The 18,392-nt window shown below is 40.2% G+C and overlaps 1 protein-coding gene across 1 annotated transcript in view; it reads right to left on the bottom strand.

The window, feature by feature from the left end:
- The window catches only part of LOC109912914 (sodium-coupled neutral amino acid transporter 1-like), a 152,311-nt gene that overhangs the window by 116,287 nt on the left and 17,632 nt on the right, over positions 1–18,392 (bottom strand). Inside the window, exons 2-5 of the mRNA XM_048607952.1 lie at positions 14,207–14,374; positions 13,177–13,246; positions 10,728–10,843; positions 527–600 (exon numbers count right to left, since the gene is read on the bottom strand). Coding sequence (XP_048463909.1) covers positions 527–600; positions 10,728–10,843; positions 13,177–13,246; positions 14,207–14,286 — 340 coding nt within the window. The 5' untranslated portion in view covers positions 14,287–14,374. The remainder of the gene's footprint in view (positions 1–526; positions 601–10,727; positions 10,844–13,176; positions 13,247–14,206; positions 14,375–18,392) is intronic.

Genomic DNA, 18,392 nt, shown 5'->3' with positions numbered 1-18,392 from the left:
GATGCTGCTTGGCCTGCTGTGTTCATCCAGCCCTGCACCTTGTTGTCTCGGATTCTCCAGCATCTGCAGTTCCTACTATCTCTCTGAATCTCCTGTTTATATCTGTCAGCCAGGGCTCCCTGATTGGCCCAAGTTACCAGCCCTAATCAAGGATCTCATATTCAATGAGATCCACCTGACCCTCATTCCAATCACCACCACAGATCAAAAACAAAAACATGACAGCATGAAAAATATTTTTTATTGTGGTGCTTGAAAATGTAGAAAGTTTAGACTCTGACATACATTTGTCCATTGTCATATATTAAATGTGTGCAACTCCAAATGTAGCCAATGTGCTTCCTGACAGGAATTTTAAAATATGTGAGTATCTGCCACATATGGCCAAAATGAATCAGCAATTTTCAAAGCCAGAACTGAAGATTGTTTTAGTGGTAGTTTGCCATAGCATGGAAAGATGAAGGCACCAAGCAATTTAGCAATTAATTGTGATGCCAAACACTGACAGAAACTTAACTTGTCTTACCTGCTAAAAATGAAATCTGGAGCAAAAGGTGAATAGAATAAAGTGACAACATGGTGATAATGCTTAAAAGGAACCTGCAAAAGAAAATAAATGAATCAAATTCTGCTTAAATCGTGAATGAAGCTACGCAGCACTTGCTCAATTTTTTTTAAACTTGCCCTATTTTAAGCTTTGAATGAAAACATGTCTCATTTAACAATCAATTTAGAAAACATGGGGTAATTTTGACTTAGGACAATGGTGTCAAAATGTGTAATATTGAAACAACCACCCATTTCATTTCACTTTTCTGAAATGAAAATGAAAAGAGATATATGGCAAGTGGATGATTTGATATTGAACAATTTCTACTTTTGGCTAAAGTTAAAATCACTGCCAAATAATTGCCATAATTCTCCTTTGGATGAATTTGAAAGGGCTATTTCTGCATTCTGGTGAACTTCTTTTCATTAATACAATGTGAAAGAAAAAGCTATGAGACCAGATTGTAATTTCTGAAACAAAGAAAAATTTTAACTCACTTGGTGTGTTTACAGTAGAAGCATAGAATAGAATCCTTTCAGTGTGGAAGCAGACCATTCAGCCCATCCAGTCCACACTGACTGTTCAAAGAGCATCTCACCAAGACCTACATCCCCACCCTGCATCTCCTATGGCTAATCCACCTAGCCTGCACATCCCTGGGCACTATGGCCAATCCACAGAACCTGCACATCTTTGGAATGTGGGAGGAGACCGGAGGAAGCTCACATAGAGAGAGGGAGAATGTTCAAACACCACGCAGACAGTCACTCAAGGCTGGAATCGAATCTGCCCTTCTAGCACAATGGGGCAGCAGTGTTAACCACTGAGCCACTGTGACATCCAATCAATAGGTGCAAGGTAATCCTCAGATTAAACCACCACCAGACTCTCTTTAATGAGAGAGTAGACCTATGGTTCTCACTTCAGGTCGGTACTGGGGCACAGAACATGTGGGACTTGGACATCTGGCTCACTCTGCAGTGTCGGGAGATAGCTTGCAGAAGACTGCAGGACCACAGAATTGTTATGGTACAGATGGAGACCATTCAGTCCATCGTGCCCATTCTGGTTCTATTATCCAGCGCCAATTTCCTGCCTTTCCTCCATATCCCTGTGCATTATTTATGTCCAACTAATCACCAAATGCCTCCTTGAATGCCTCAATAGAACTTCCCTTCACCACATTTCCAGGCAGTGCATTCCAGACCCTAACCGCACGGGTCTGTGCTCTGACTGCAGGGACCAGGCTTTTGATTCTAAGGAGTAATACAAGGGTGGGGCGGGTTTAGGGGGGTAAGCGTGATGGTGGCTAGGGATAGGTCAGGCACTAGGGAACAGTAACTGGAACTGGTTGCTGGGGAAAGCTGGAGTGGGAAGTCTGGGGACTTAGTTGGGGAGGGTGTAATAGGTGGTGGGAGGGGGAGCCAGAGAAGAATCTGGTCATTGATGGCTGTCCAAGCAGACATAGTGGATTCTGCAGGCAAGTGAAATGGTGTTTACTTGCTGATCTTGTTTGCTGGCACAAACAGAAAGTAAAAACCATCAAATGACATGGACTGGTCTCAGCAGTGTTGTATACTTCCAATTGGAAGTCTAGTATGACTAGAAAGTTCATTTCCAATTATTACTGTAATTTTTCCCTCTCAGGCTCAGTTTGGATGACAGATTTTCCAAGGCCTGAGGAACCCTGCCTTCTGGTGTCAAATTGCAAGCAGTCAATAAAAATGAGGCATGTATGCTCTGTATCGTCAATGATGTGTAAACCTGCCTCCTTGGTGTGGAAATCACCTGACTCTCATCCTATCGCCATTAAAACTGAAGATGGGCAGGTTTGAGGTGTGTTGCAACCATGATTCAGACTTTTAACACTGTATCCTATTCGACACAAAATACTCCAAATTCCATGATACAAATCTATTAATTTTCTTTACTAAAAGGACAAAATATCAGCCAAGTGGAAAGTCTGTATTATTTGTTGTAGTGCAGCACAAGGATAACTGCTTGCTCTAATGAATTACATCGTAAAATCTGAGACTTTGTTCACATTGCAACACAGAAAGACAGTGGGAGACAGACTTTTGTCTCAAACATTTAAGGGGCATTTAGACAGACACAGGAAGGGGGAGGGAATGTTGGGATACAGACCATTTTCAGGTGGATGGACTATTTCAAAATGGTAACATGGTCGCCACAGACATGGTGGGTCGAAGGGTCTGTTCCTATGCAGTACTGTTACAGGTCTAAAGGCCCCAGCTACAATATTCAGGTCCGATCTTGACACCAGCAATAGGCAATGATCAATCCAAGGAGTTTACAGGATGTATAATCCACATAAAGGTTACAAATGGACACCAGTCCTTACAGATGATTAAACAAAGGAACAGAAGTAGGCCATTCAGCCCCTCAGGCCTTCACCATTCAACAGAATCATGGCTGATCCAACATTCCTCATGCCTACTTGCCCGCATTTTCCCTACTAATCAAGAATCTATCTTCCTCAGCCTTAAATATACAAGGGACTCTGTCCCCACAGTTCTCTGTGGCCAGGAGTTCCAAGGACTCACAACACTCAGAGAGAAGAAATTCCTTCCATCTCAGTCTTAAATTGGTGCCCCTTTATTCTGAGACGATGCCGTCTGATCCTAGACTCTCCCATGAGGGGAAACATCCTCTCAGCATTTACCCTGTCAAGCCCCTTAAGAATCCTATATGTTTCAATGACATAACCTCTCATTCTTCTAAACTCCAGTGAGCAGAGTCCCAACCTGTTTAATCTTTATTCATAAGACAATCCCTCCATACCAAGGATCATCCTAGAGAACCTTCTCTGAACTGCCTCGAATGAAATGATATTTTCCTTAAATAAGGGGACAAAAACTGCTCATGGTACTCCAGATATGGTCTAACAAGTACCTTACAATGCAACATGCTGATCTTCTCTCTGGATACAACTGGTAAAGACACACAGATTTGCCCTCAGTGGTGGAGCACATGGCTTTCCTATTCTACATTGATTTCAGGCTAATGAAAATTGGATTGATTCTATAATGAACTGGTAATCCCATCCCTTGGATTAACATGTGGTGAAGATGAAATAAAATGTCAATGGGTGCTACTCTGTAAGGATAGCTCCTAAATTTGGTTGTCAATTGTAAATGTTGTGCATTTTGGAATAGTGACTTATTGATTAAAGGTACAGAGAAAATCTCCACCATGACACTGTCACAAGCAGAAGTCGGTGGATTTACTTTTATCATGAAATAGTAGCTGCCTCTGTTATTTTTAAAACACTGTTTTGCACCTTATAATTACACTTACATTATGTGTTAAACCTAACATAAGGACAAAAAACCCACAAATAGCTACAAAGCAATGATGCTGGAAGTGTCGACACTCCAAACAGTAAAGTATTCACATTGACAGTAAAAGATCAAATGTGGTTCAATTTCAAGTTGAAATCTAGGTACAGGTCAGTAAAGCAACCACACACACACACAAAGCATGTAGAGTACAATGTGGGAAAGTATGAAATCGCTCATTTATAGCTGCAAGAATAAAATAGAAACATGTTATCTAAATGGTGAGAGGTTGCAGAGCTCTGAGATGCGGAGAGCTCTGGCTGTTCTAGAACAGGAATTGAATAAGATTAGTACGCAGGTACAGCAAGTAATCAAGAAAACTCAGAATGCTTTCTTTAGTTGTGAAAGGAACTGAAAACAAGAGTAGGAAGGTTATGCTTCAGTTACACAGGGCAACGGTGAGACATATCTGGAGTAATATGTATAGTACTGTTCACCATAGTTACTGAATTATGTTAATTTGTCGGAAGCAGTTCAGAGACTAATACCTGGAATAATCGGATTGCCTTATGAGGAAAGGCTACACAGGTGACCCTCTAGAGTTTAGAAGAGTCAGGGGTGACTTAATTGATATATGTAAGATCCTCAGTAGATTTGGCTGGGTGATTGTAAAAAGGATGTTTCCTCTTGTGGAAGAATCTAGAACTAGAGGACACTGATTAAAAATAAGGGTGGCCCAATTAAGTCAGAGGTAAGGGAAAAATATTCTTTCAGAGGGTTGTGAGTCTACCTTCTCCAAAAGGCAGTAGATGCAAAATCTTTAATATTTTTAAGGCACAGATATATTTTTAATGACCAAGGGGAAAAATTATCAGTGGTAAGCAGGAATGTAGAGTTGAGGTTGAAATCAGATCAGCCATGATCTTACAGAATGACAGAGCAGGGTCTAGGACTGTGTGGCCTGCTCTTGATCCTTGTTCATATGTTAAGTAATTTGGGATAATTTTCATTGATAACTGTGAATGGGTCAACTATTGAGTCAATGGGAAGGAAGTTGTGCAGTATTTCAGACTGAAATGATGAGCTCACAGATAGCAATTTTCAACAAGCAGCCTCTTACTTTCTGTGTTGTTACTGTGTATGTGTGTAGGATTGCTACAAGACAAAGGCATCCTGACAACTGTCATCAGTATTAGCCAAAAAAGCTGGTGGTTGCCAGCACCAGCTTAATTTGTAAGAAAACAGCTAAATTTTAGGCAGGCTGGTTGTGAACTTAAAATAGAAAGAACACTTTGAGAAAACGCACAGGAAGGAAAATGTCAACCAAAAACAGAATGCTTTTGAGGATATATTTGAAAAATGCAGATGAAATATAAGCAAGTAGTTATTTGGTTTAACACCAAAGATTATCTTCAAACTCTGAGACCTTGGACTCTGTTCCCCCTCTGCAACTGGATCCTTGACTTCCTGACCCATAGACCGCAACCAGTAAGGATAGGCGACAACACCTCCTCCGCAATAATCCTCAACACTGGTGCCCTGCGAGGCTGGGTACTCAGCCCCTTCCTATATTCCTTTACACTCATGACCATGTGGCGACATTCTTCCCCAAATTCATTTACAAATTTGATGACACCACTGTAGTGGATCAGATCTCAAACAACAATGAGATAGAGTCAGAAAGAGAGAGAGACCTTAGGGGCTCTTCTTCAATGTCAGCAAAAAAAAGGAGCTGGTCATTGACTTCAGGAAGTGGAGTGATGGACACACTCCTGTCTGTATCAATGGTGCTGAGGTGGAGATGGTCGAGAGCTTCAAATACCTAGGAGTAAATATCACCAACAAGCTGTCCTGGTCTATCCATGTTGATGCTATGATCAAGAAAGCACAGCAATGCCTATACTTTTTCGGAAGGCTAAGGAAATTCGGCATGTCCACTCTTACTGATTTTTAAAGATGCACCATAAAAAGCGTCCTATCCGGATGCATCACAGCAAATGGCAACTGCTCTGCCTGAGATTACAAAAAACTACAGACAACTGCGAACACAGCCCAGTCCATCACGAAAACCAGCCTTCCTTCCACTGGCTCTGTCTACGCTTCCCGCTGTCTTCAGAAAGCAGCCAACAAAATCAAGGTCCCCTCTTACCCTGGTTATATTCTCTTCCACCCTCTTCAATCGAACAAAAGGTACAAAAGTTTGAAAATATGTACCAACAGATTTAAGAACAGCTTCTCCTCCGTTATTATCAGACTTTTAAATGGACCTCTCATTTCTTAAAGGTGATCTTTCTTTGCACCTTCTCTGTAGCTGTAACATTGTATTCTGCATTCTGTTCTATTATGCTGATGTACTTATGTGTGGTATTATTTATCTGGATAGCACACAAAACAATATCTTGATACATGTGACAATAACAAATCAAATCAAATCAATCAAAACAAGTCAAATCCTTCAACCTGATCAAATATAGGCCCAAATAGGAGAAAAAAAAGTTTAAAAAAATTTAAGGAACACAGGAGAAAGATTTAAAAAAGACACGAGGGGCATTTTTTTTCACACAGTGTGGTTTATGTGTGGGATGAACTTCCAGAGGAAGTTGTGGATGTGGGTACAGTTATAATGTTTAAAAGACATTTAGATACGTACATGAATAAGAAATGTTTGGAGGATATAGGCCAAGCGCAGGCAGGTGGGATTAGTTTAGGTTGGGATTATGGTCAGCATAGACTGGTTGGACCGAAGGGTCTGTTTCCGTGCTGTATGAATCTATGACTGTGAACAGGAAGGATGAGAGATCAAGTGATGCATCAAAATGTTAAAATTGCCAGAAACAGTATGGAGAAATATAAAAAGGAGCAAGAGCTATAATAAAACACAAAATTTAAATATGTTAATAACAGACAAAGAACAATTGGGCCCCTGAAAAGCAGTGAGGCTAGAGAGCAGAAAAAGAAGAGGTATGTGCAAATATTACATTTTTTATGAGCACATGAGCAAGGAACAAGAGTAGGCCATTTGGCCCTTTTGAACCTGCAGCACCATCTTATTTTAACCTCATTCCTACATATCGTCCAATAATCTTTCTTTTGCTTGGTAAACAAGATTCCATTTACCTCTGCCTTAAAAATATTCAAAGATTCTGCATTGACTGCTTTTTGAGGAAGGGAATTCCAAGAGGTCACAAAACTCAGATTTTTTATTTTGATCCTCATCTCTGTCTTAAATTAATAACCTCCTATTTTTAAATGATGATCCCTGGTTTTGGATTCTGCCAAAAACAGGACACATGCTTTCAAGATCCATCTGGTCAACTCCCCCCAGGATCTTATATGTTTCAACTAAATCACCTCTGACTCTTCTAAACTCCAGAGCCTAGGCTGTCTAGCCTTTCCTCATAAGGCAATCTGCTCATTTCAGGGATTAGTCTGGTAAACCTTCTCTGAACTATTTCTAATACATTAATATCTTTCCTTAAAATTAGTACTGACACCTTTTTTATGACACCTTCACCACTGAAAAATGATAAGCCTTCTTTTAACAAAGATGCATCTATATGCCTTAAGTTCCATGTAGAAAATAGAGATTCACAGATGAAACTATTGTTAAAAACTGGGGCATTTGAATAGTTATCAGATGAAAATCTGGAATATGTTCAGGAGGAAGCTTAGGCAATGCAGCCTGTACGAAAGAAAGGTGTAAATTTTCACTGCTTATCAATTATGATGATTATCTGATACAGTATTCCCATCGTGGAGGGTTATTCATCCAAGGCACAGCCACAAAGAACCAAAATACATTCCCTGCAAGGGCTGGCCCTCACTGGGAGCACTGATTTTTTTGAATCAACTAGAGCAGATGATTGGGAATTGCTATCTTTACAATTAATTTAAAATATCAGAAACATAGGTCCAATTGTTCCCAAATCACACTAATATCTATCAAGAGAAAGGCACTGGGCTATAGTGGAAAAGAACATTTACCATGATTGTAGGCAATAATTCATGGATAACAGGAGTTAATAAAGGGAAACAGTAAATGCATTCGTTATTAATGGCACAGTTTTAAATAGGCAGTTTTATATGTTTATTAGTACATCACATTCTGCCCTGAAACTACTGCTCCTCGCAATATTGACAAATAATTCTGATCAAGATACTAAAAACAGACAGTCTATGTTTGCAGGCTATATACATATCAATCTCTGAAAGAAAGTAAAAGAGTTAGTAGAACACTGCATTAGCATGTAAAACTGAAGTGCACAATTTTGGAGGTAGAGTACACCGACATGGATAGAGAAGTGGTTGACAGACAGGAAACAAACAGTAAGAACAAACTGGCCTTTTTCTGAGTTGCAGCCAGTGAATAATAGTGTACCTCAAGGATCTGTACTTGGGTCCCAGCTGTTCTCGATACATATTAATTATTTAGGTGTGAGAACTAAACGTACTATCTCCAAGTTTGTGGATGGCACAAAGCCGGTGAGTAGGTGAACTGTGACGAAAATGCAGAGATAGTTCAATGTGATTTGGACAAGATGAGTAAATGGGCAAATGCATGGCAGATCAGGTATCATGTGGATAATGTGAGGTTACTTGGTAGCAAAAAACAGGAAGACAGATTATTATCTGAATGGCAACAGATTGGGAAAGGGGGAGTTATAACAAGACCTGCGTGTCCTTGTATATCAGGCGCTGAAAGTAAGCATGCAGGTGCCGCAGGCAGTGACAAAGGTAAATGGTATGTTGGCCTTCATAGTAGAGGATTCAAGTACAGGAGCAGGGATGTATTTTTGCAACTGCATAGGGCATCAGTGAAACCGTACCTAGTGTGTTGTTTAAGTCTCCACATCTGGTGGAGATGTTCTGACTTTGGAGGGAGTGCCACACCAGGCTGATTCCTGGAATGGCAGCATTAATGTATGAAGAGAGACTGGATCGTCGGGATTATATTTACGGGAGTTTAAAAGAATGAGGGGGATCTGATAGTAGCCTATAAAATGTTAACACGATTACAGAGGGCAAATACAGGAAGGATGTTCCCAATGACGGGGGAGTCCAGAACCTGGATGGGGGGGATGGTGCTGGTGGTATAGGCCATTTAGGCCTGAGTCGAGGAGAATTTTTTTCATCCAGAGAGTGATGAGCCTGCGAATTCCCTGTCACAGAAAGTGGTTGAGGCCAGAAGGTTGCGTGTTTTAAAGGAATTAGACATAATTTGTAGTGCTTAAAGGATCAAAGGGTGTGGGGAGAAAGCGGGAACAAGTTTGGCAGAGTTGGATAACAAGCAATGATTATAATGAATGGTACAGCAGGCTCAATGGCTGAATAGCCCACTCCTGCTCCTATTTTAATATTTCTATTTATAAAGATTTATAGACATTTAATAGGTGAATATAAATATCTTGCATGGTAGTTAAAGCTGATAACCATGAGCTAACACATCCATTTTGATATTAAAATGAGCTGCTTTAAAACAAACACTAAACTAGAAGTATTGATTTGAATAACAGTCACAAAACCAAATAAGATACTATGGGATGCCAATTTAGTTCCTAGAATATAAATACATTGAAGCATTTTTCACAGTTCTGTCAGTAAGATTCTGCCTTCTGAGTTGTTACAGTGAAATCACAGATGGAGCTGTTTGAACATTAAGAGGAGAACTGGCTCAACATTAGGTTCAGCAAAAGGAAGTGGCAATAATATGGAAATTGTCAAAGATAGTCATGGGATCCTCGATACATCAGAATAGATAGGCTAAACAGCCTTTTTCACCACCTTCATTCTTAAAACAATAACAGACATGCGTAGGTGACCTGATGGCATTAGCTCCACTGAGGGCCTAGTCACAATGGTAAGTTTAAAGAGATAAACCTTCATTTAATCCCATTCTTGAAGGAGAATTAACAGCATGTCTGCAGCTAGCCAAGTGTGTTCAAGGTCAGTTACGATAATCTGTTGGCAAGCTCTGAATACAGGCTTTCACTTTGCCCATAAATAGCAAGATGTGTTGTTTGTTTTACGTACTTCATAACGATAAAAGTTTAAGTGGACTTTCTGGCTTTGGGTTTAATGTTACTTAATAAGATGCTCAACATTCAAATAATTTAGATTCATTAATCTTCACTTGTTTCTTATATGTGTGTTGACAACTCTATCATCTGCTAAGCATTTTACTGATTAAATCAGCATCTCTGCAACAGTTCAGTAAATTTCAAGTAGCACTTCTCATTAACATATTCAGAAATTAAATGAATGGAATACTCTCTATTAAATTAAAACTTAACCTTCACACATGTTTTAAATTATTTCGCTTTACTAGGATTACCTGTGATATGCTATGGTATAATTCAGCAAAGTGGATCGCCATGTGTTGACTGGCCTTCACGCAGTTCAAAGATGCCTTGTTGTAATTCATCATGAGAAAGAAAAGCTGCCATACTTTGTCAGTAGACTTTACACCTGAGACATTTAGTGTTTCCACACCCAAGGTGGTTCTCGATCCTGAGCAGACAGAATCGCCCCCAAAACATCACAGGTTTTCCAACCATATGCAGGACCAGCAAGCAAGCAATTGTTTGCACAGAGCTGTGAATGCGATTTGCCTGATCTACACAACACCTGAAAATGCATTCTGAAAATTTCAGATACAGTTTGTGATTCAAAGCAATGGTATCAAAAATTATAAAACTTGCCAATGAGCAAACATTACCAATCACAAAAAAATACAATAACCTCTTCACCAAACAACAAAGTAATGCTGTGAGGTGAGGGTTTGAACAGAACATGTTTCTTTCTGATTGTACTAAAATGATAGGAACTGTTAATTTGATCATCCAAAGGTATGAACTATAACAATTACATTTGATACTTACACAAATGGTACAATCCCTGTATTGGCCATTGCATACGACAAGCCTAAGAGCCCAGTGCCAATGATAGCATTGCTCAGGTTAAACACAGACATATACATGGAAGTTGATCCTGCATACTGAAGATAACAGAGAGAACATTAATGTGACTTTGTCTAACAAATAGGATTTGGCTCAACAAGCCTCTCGTGTGTAAATAGACACAATTACATCTTAAATGTTCATCAGAATTTTAAACATTATAAATTACATGACATGTAACTAAATTATAATAGCAAACTGAACATTATAGTGTAGGTTCAGTGTAACATCTCAACTAGATATTTGATTTGCATGAAGGGTTAATCCATTTTCTGTTGCATGATACATAATTTATAAAGAACATGCTATAACCTCTATTTGTGTTACATATGTGAACAAGTTACACAATAATGAAAAGGATTCATAAAATAACATTAGCACTAGGGCAACATTTTTTGTGCATTTTATAAGATAGCTAGCAATTACAATGTGCACTGTTCTATGTGAATTTGGATTGCTAATTGTATTAGGTCTTACTGAACACAGTTGAGGATTTTTTAAAGTCTGTGCTGCTGGAAGGGTGCTTTAGCTGGTGGCAGCACACAGGTCTACATGACCCAAGATTTCAAGATCAGTAAAAGAAATGAGCAGAATATCAATAACTCTGTATTCCCCATTCATCTACAGAGGCTCCTCCACCCCGGATCATCTACACAATCCTCCCATACCTTGATTACATGCCGAGTTCTCCTACCCCTCAAATATCTACAGAGTCTCCCACTCACTGGATCACTGAAAGAATCTCGCCATTCTGCGATAATGTAGAAACTCTCCTCCTACATTCCAATTAAGTGCAGTGTCTCACCTTCATAAACATGTACAGCATCTCCCTCACACCTCTCTGCTGGATCAGTTACAAATTCCCTCTTGTCCCATTCACTGCCAGGTCCCTCACTAACAGGGGAATGTTCAAACATGATTCCTCCCATGACCTCCTAACCCTTGTCATGACCAGGTGGTTAATCTGATCTGATTGTCAGACAGGACTCTTGGTTCTTTTGTTGAAATAATACCTCACTGTTAAGAAGGACAGTGTTTTCACATCCTTAGCTTTGCTGGGTCCCTTGCCCGTTATCAGAGTACCATGTGGATTAATGTGCAAGCCATAAAACAGGGTGGCACAGTGGTTAGCCCTGCTACGTCACAGAACCAGGGACCTGGGTTCAATCCTAACCTGGGGTGACTGTGTGTGGAGTTTGCACGTTCCCCTCGTGTCTGTGTGGGTTTCCTTGGTGTACTCTGGCTTCCTCCCTTAGACTAAAGATGTGCAAATGAGGTGGATTGGCCATGCTAAATTGCCGTGCAGCATCCAGGGATGTGCAGGTTAGGTGGGTTAGCCAAGGTAAGTATGGTGATAGGGTCTGAGTAGGATGCTCTTTGGAGGGTTGGTATGGACTCAATGAGCAGAACAGCCACTTTCCACACTATAGGGATTCTATGACACCCATATTGCTTGTCCAGGGTTCTGCATTGTGTTGTGTAAAGTAATGGCTCTGAAGGGGTTAATGTTCATGTTACACTGGATCCACCCATTCTACTGATGTCACGCACAGTCTGTGAGCATCTATCTGTACCAGCTCCCTAAGGTCCTGGTAATTATTCCTGACCAAATATTGTACTTCTTGCTATCATTCAATAAACCTTCTAATCATCTCCAAACAGTGCCTCTTTGTTCGATACTTGTGTCTCCCTTTTTTTTTGCAAAAATATACTTTATTCATAAATTATCCATAAATAAGTACAAAGGATCCAAAACAGTTGAATCCAGACTTTGCAGAAAATCCAGTGGAATTTTGACATTCCTCATTAGAGCATTAATCCAGTTGCAACAAAACAAGGCATTTTAAAAATATGGAAGGAAACTATTTACATTACCATTAAGGCTATGAGGATGTTGCAAAACATAACAGGCCCCCATTATATTTTGGCAGAAAGACCTCAGAAGGCAATCTTTTCCCACTGCGCCTTAGCAGCAGCTGTCCCAAGCTTTAATACGATTCTCAGCAGTTAGTCCTTGACCTTGGAATGGGGCAGTCTGCAACACTCTTCACGTGGGAAGACCAACAAGTTTCAAGCAGACTAATATCCTCTACCATTAATCACTAGATAGGCCCAAGACAAAGCAAAGATAAAGGTGGGAGCACACTACCTCAAACAACCCTTATCCAGTACCACAGACAGGTAGAGGTGGCAAATACCGACAAGTGATCATCTGGGGAAATACCACAGATTACTAGTCCGGTAATATAACTGCAATACAACCATTCCCTTAAGGAATATCTATGTCACTACTGCCAGACTTTGCAACCTCCCCTTTGAAGGTGGCAAATGTGTTCCAACAGCCTGCTTTTCGAGACCAATGGCTACTTACATTTTCCTTCTCTCCTTCATCACTGTTTGTATGGTATGCTGTACGTTCAAAATCAGCGTCATCACATTTTCTGGAACACCAAAATAAAAAGATCACTTAAATTCATGTTCTATTACACAGTGTAATTTTTTTTAACATCCCTAATTATTGGTTAAACTGCATTTTAGACATCCCTAAATGATTGCAAATGACATAATATAACATTGAACTTGGACAAATCCTTTAATTTTTTCAGAAGGGAACTGGCAATTCTAACATAACATACTAAATCATATACCACAGTGTCTTAAATCACTGTTTTAAAACTCTAATAAGAAAACATAACTGAAAAAGACGCAACATACATCCTCCATAATGTGGTTTACTTGGGGGGGAGGTGATGGCCTAGTGGTATTATCACTAAACTGTTAATCCAGAGACACAGGTAATGTTCTGGGGACCTGAGTTCAAATCCCACCATGGTAAACAGTGGAATTTGAATTCAATAAAAATCTGGAATTAAGACTCCAGAGTCTAATAATGACATTGCTGATTGTCAGGGGGGGAAAAAGAAATCTATCTGGCTCACTAATATCCTTTAGGGAAGGAAACTACCAGTCTGGCCTAGCTGTGACTCCAGACCCACAACAATATGGTTGACTCTTAACTGCTATTTGGGCAGTAAATGCTGCCTAGCCAACAATGCCCTCATCCCATGAATGAGTTAAAAAAAATCCAACTCTCTAAATATTAATTACCTTAGCATGGTTGTCAGGTAGAAACAAATAACTTGAGAATTCTCATTCCATAATAAACAAAGCAATTCTGATAAAAATGATTAAGTCAGTATCCATGTTGCAATACTAATTTTTCTGAGAATCTAAAGCTGTACAATTTTGGATACACTGGTACTTTCATTTCAATAAAATTAATTTGATATCTGATATGAATATTATTATACAAATTATAAATAGAATAGGCAACAATGATTAAATCATGTGAAGACATTTGCAATTATGTTGCATACAAAAAGTAGATGATAAATGTGTACCTTTGCAGTCCACCCAGTGTAGAGTCTTTGAGTTTGGAGCCACCAGAATTGTTGCTATCTTTAGATTCCAGATTATCCATTCCAACGTCCAGTTCAGCCTTTGGAAAATTGCAGATGTCTAACCAAAAATTTTCAATTTGGTCTTGCAGTTACTTCAACCTGTTCAGACTGACACATGACAGCATTACTCAGTGAAAGGAGAAACAGCACATTTAAAAGAAATGTGTCATCTCTTGGCTAGTCAGAGCAAGATCAAACTTTCTATTAATAATCTGTTTTCTTCTGTGCAATTAATGAAAATAACAGTGAAATAGTACTTCAGTTAAAGACGCAGAAGACAAGAAACCCAAAATTAACACTTGACTAAATCGCTCTGGTTTGCTGGAATGTGCAGATGATTCTCTGCAGCAGAATATTCTCTTAGTAAGAGAGATGCGGAAAAGCTGACAACACATTCGTACATAGATAACAAAGTGTAGAGCTGGATGAACACAGCAGGCCAAGCAGCATCATAGGAGCAGGAAGGCTGACGTTTCGGACTAACACATTCGTACAACTATGTAAACATATAGGTTAGGAGCATCTATTCTGTATGCTTGCTGAATGACAATTTTGCTGAACGTAAGAACTGCAAAGGATTTAACAAAAATGTTCAGCATTTCAAGAACAATGTGCAGAGATTACATTGAAATAAACCTGTTTATTGTTTATTTTTAATTAGGGCAAAAGCCTAGAAATTTTCAGAAAAAAAAAGGATCAATTTAGTCACTGAAAAGCAGAAACTGAAGTGGACCAGGCACACAGCTACTGTGGCCACAACTGCAGTTCAGAGGATGAGTATTTCCCAGTAATTTACTCATCTCCTGTCTCCCCACTATCTGTCCATCATATACAAGGCATAAGTCAGATGTATAGTGGGATACATTCCTGCCTAGATGGGTACAGCTCTAATAACACTCACGAAGCTAAACATCTCCCAGCACAAAGCGGCCTGTTTGATTGAAACCCCATTCATTACTTTATACCCTCTCCATCATCACTGAACCACGTGTACTATCTACAAGATGCACTGCAGCAACTCAGTGAAGCTTCTTTGATTGCATCTCTCAAACCCATTCTCTCTTAACAGAGAAAGGCAAAGGCAAAGGATGATTGGAACACCACCACTTGCAATTTTCACCTCTGATTCATACCCACATTCTGACTTGAAAATTTATCAGCATTCCTCCACTGTCACTGGATCAAAACCTTCAAAATCCCTAACTAACAGCTCTATTGAAGCATTATTACCACATTGAGAGCAGCGGTTCAACAAGGTGGCTCATCACCATTTTCTCAAAGGCAATTCAAGATGGACAATAAACATTGGCTTTGCCTGCAATACCCACATTCCATTGACGAATACAAAATAAACACGTGTATTCGACTTGAGTCCACATGTAAAACTTCACCAGAAAAAGGAACACAGTGTTAGAGGGCTGGAGAACAGCTCAAGCAGTTGATATCTTCAGTATGGGAGATAAAACTAAGGAAGGCTTGGACCAACTTACTTAATAGCAGTGTTAGAAAGTAAATTAGAAAAATATCAGTTAGCAAAACACCTCAAGAAGGAGATTATCAAATATAATGGATTTCTAAAAAGAAACGTAATGTTTATTGAAGCTTACTGAATTATTTGAAGAAATAACATGAAGAAGGACAATATACTGGTGTGGTACATAAGGCTTTTCAGAGAGACTTTGATAAGGTGCCATAAGAGAAATGAATGACAAAGATTAGGGTGTGTGGACTCAGGTACCCGATTATAGAATGTATTGACAGACGATGGGAAAACAGATACTAAGATTTAAAGGTTGGTCTTTTGGACAGGGAGAAAGGGGTGCTCCCAGGATTCTGTGCTGGGACTATGGTTGTTTACCATCTGCAGAAATGAGGTAGTATCAGAAATCAGATGTGTTGTATTACAATTTGTAACTGATAACAAAATGGGGCAAGGGGTGTAGCTGGATAAACACCAAAAGACATAAAACGGCCTTCAGAACGGAGGGATAAAGGACAACTGGAAATGAACATATTGAAGTGTGAACTGGTTCATTTTGGCAGACGGTCACATCTTCCTTAGAAGGTAAGGAACTAAATGGGGTAGAGGAGCTAAGAGATCTATGAATGCAGTTTCATAATGCAATGTCAAGTAGCAACACAAGTCAAGAAGATCAGAACGGTTGCAGACAAATTATAGTTCTTAACATTCAAAAAATGCACTAAATTATGTAGGTGTCAGGCTGGATCACAATGTGGAGTGTACTGCAGCAGCCTTTCCCTCTGTATGTTTTGTCTCTTCCTGCCAATGCAATTTGCCCACTACACATTGTGAACAGTAGAAGTATGGTAGGCTGCAGTAATGAATAACTATAATATGTTATTGAGCAACCATCTAACTAAACATACAAATGTACAAATTAGGAACAACAGTAAGCCCTTTGGCCCCTCAAGCCTGCACCATCATTTAATAAGATTTAATAATGGCTGATTACTCTGCATTCCTATTTGGCCCCAGTAACTCACCCCCTTTGCTTATCAAAAATACACCAATCCTTGCCTTAAGAATATTTAAAAATTCTGCTTCAACCACTTTCGGATGCTTTCTTAAGTAAGAAAACCAATACAGAACACAGCTGTAGTAGTGTACACAGTTGTGGCATCACCAATGCCCTGCTCCATACTGTTGTATTTTTTTTTGCCCTTATTCATTTGTGGGATGTGGGCATTGCTGGTCAGAATTTATTGCCCATCCCTAGTTGCCCTTGAGAAAATGGTGATGAGCTGCCTTCTTGAACCACTGCAATCCACATGCTGTGGGTTGACCCACAATATCCATAAGGAGGGGATTCCAGCCCAGTGACAGTGAAGGAATGGTGATCATAGAATCCCTACAGTATGGAAACAGGCCACTCAGCACAACACACCCACACCAACCCACCAAAGGGCATCCCACCCAGACTCATCCCCTTACCCAATCCCTGCAGTTCCCATGGTTAATACACCTAACCTAGGCATCCCTGGACACTATGAGGCAATTTCGCATACACATCTTTGGACTGTCAGAGGAAAACAGAGCACTCAGAGGATACCCACAGGGAACATGCAAACTCCACACAGACAGTCGCCCAAGGCAGGATTTGAACGCATGTCCCTGGTGCTGTGAGGCAGCAGTGCTAACCACTAAGGCACTATGCCACCCAAGTCAAGATGGTGAGTGGCTTGGAGATGAACTTGTACGTGATGGTATTCCCGTGTATTTGCTACCCCTGACCTTCCAAATTGAAGTGGTTGTGGGTTTGGAAAGTGTTGTCTGAGGATTTGTGGTAAATTTCTGCAATGCAACTTGTAGATGGTACACACTGCTGCTACTGAGCGTCGGTGGTAGAGGAGAAGGTGTTTGTGGATGTGGAGCCAATCAAGCGGGCTGCTTTGTCCTGGATGGTGTCAACCTTCTTGAGTTTGGTGGAGCCGTACCGTCCAGGCAAGTGGGGAGTATTCCATTACATTTCTGACTTGGGCCTTGTAGATGGTGGACAGGCTTTGGAGAGTCAGGAGGTGAATTACTCATCACAGTAGTCCCAGCTTTGACCTGCTCTTGTAGTCACTGTGTTTATGGGGTGAATTCAGTTGAGTTTCTGGTCAATGATAACCCACAGGATGTTCGTATTGGGATTCAGCGATAGTAACACAATTGAATGTCAAGGGACGGGGGTTAGTTTGTCTCTTATTGATGATGATCATAGCCTGCATTTGTGTGGCGTGAATGTTAATTGGCCCTTGTCAGCTCAAGTCTGGATATTGTCCAGATCTTGTTGCATTTGAACATGGGCTGCTTCAGTTTGTGAAGAATTGCGAATGGTGCTCAGCATTGTGCGATGATCAGTGAACATCCCTACTTCTGATCTTATGGTGGACGGAAGGTCATTGATGAAGCAGCTGAAGATGGTTGTGCCAACGACACTACCCTGAGGAACTCCTGCAGCAGAGGTGACTGACCTCCATCACAAAACCATCTATTTGCCAGGTATGACTCCAACCAGTGGAAACTTGACCCCGATACCCACAGATTTCAGAGCTTGTAGGAACTGCCGATGCTGGAGAATCTAAGATAACAAGGTGTAGAGCTGGATGAACACAGCAGGCC

Source organism: Rhincodon typus, chromosome 18 (assembly GCF_021869965.1).
Source record: "Rhincodon typus isolate 14 chromosome 18, sRhiTyp1.1, whole genome shotgun sequence".
Lineage (NCBI taxonomy): Eukaryota > Metazoa > Chordata > Chondrichthyes > Orectolobiformes > Rhincodontidae > Rhincodon > Rhincodon typus.
The sequence above is the reverse complement of the archived record's forward strand: the minus strand, read 5'-3'. Positions and strand labels throughout refer to the sequence as shown.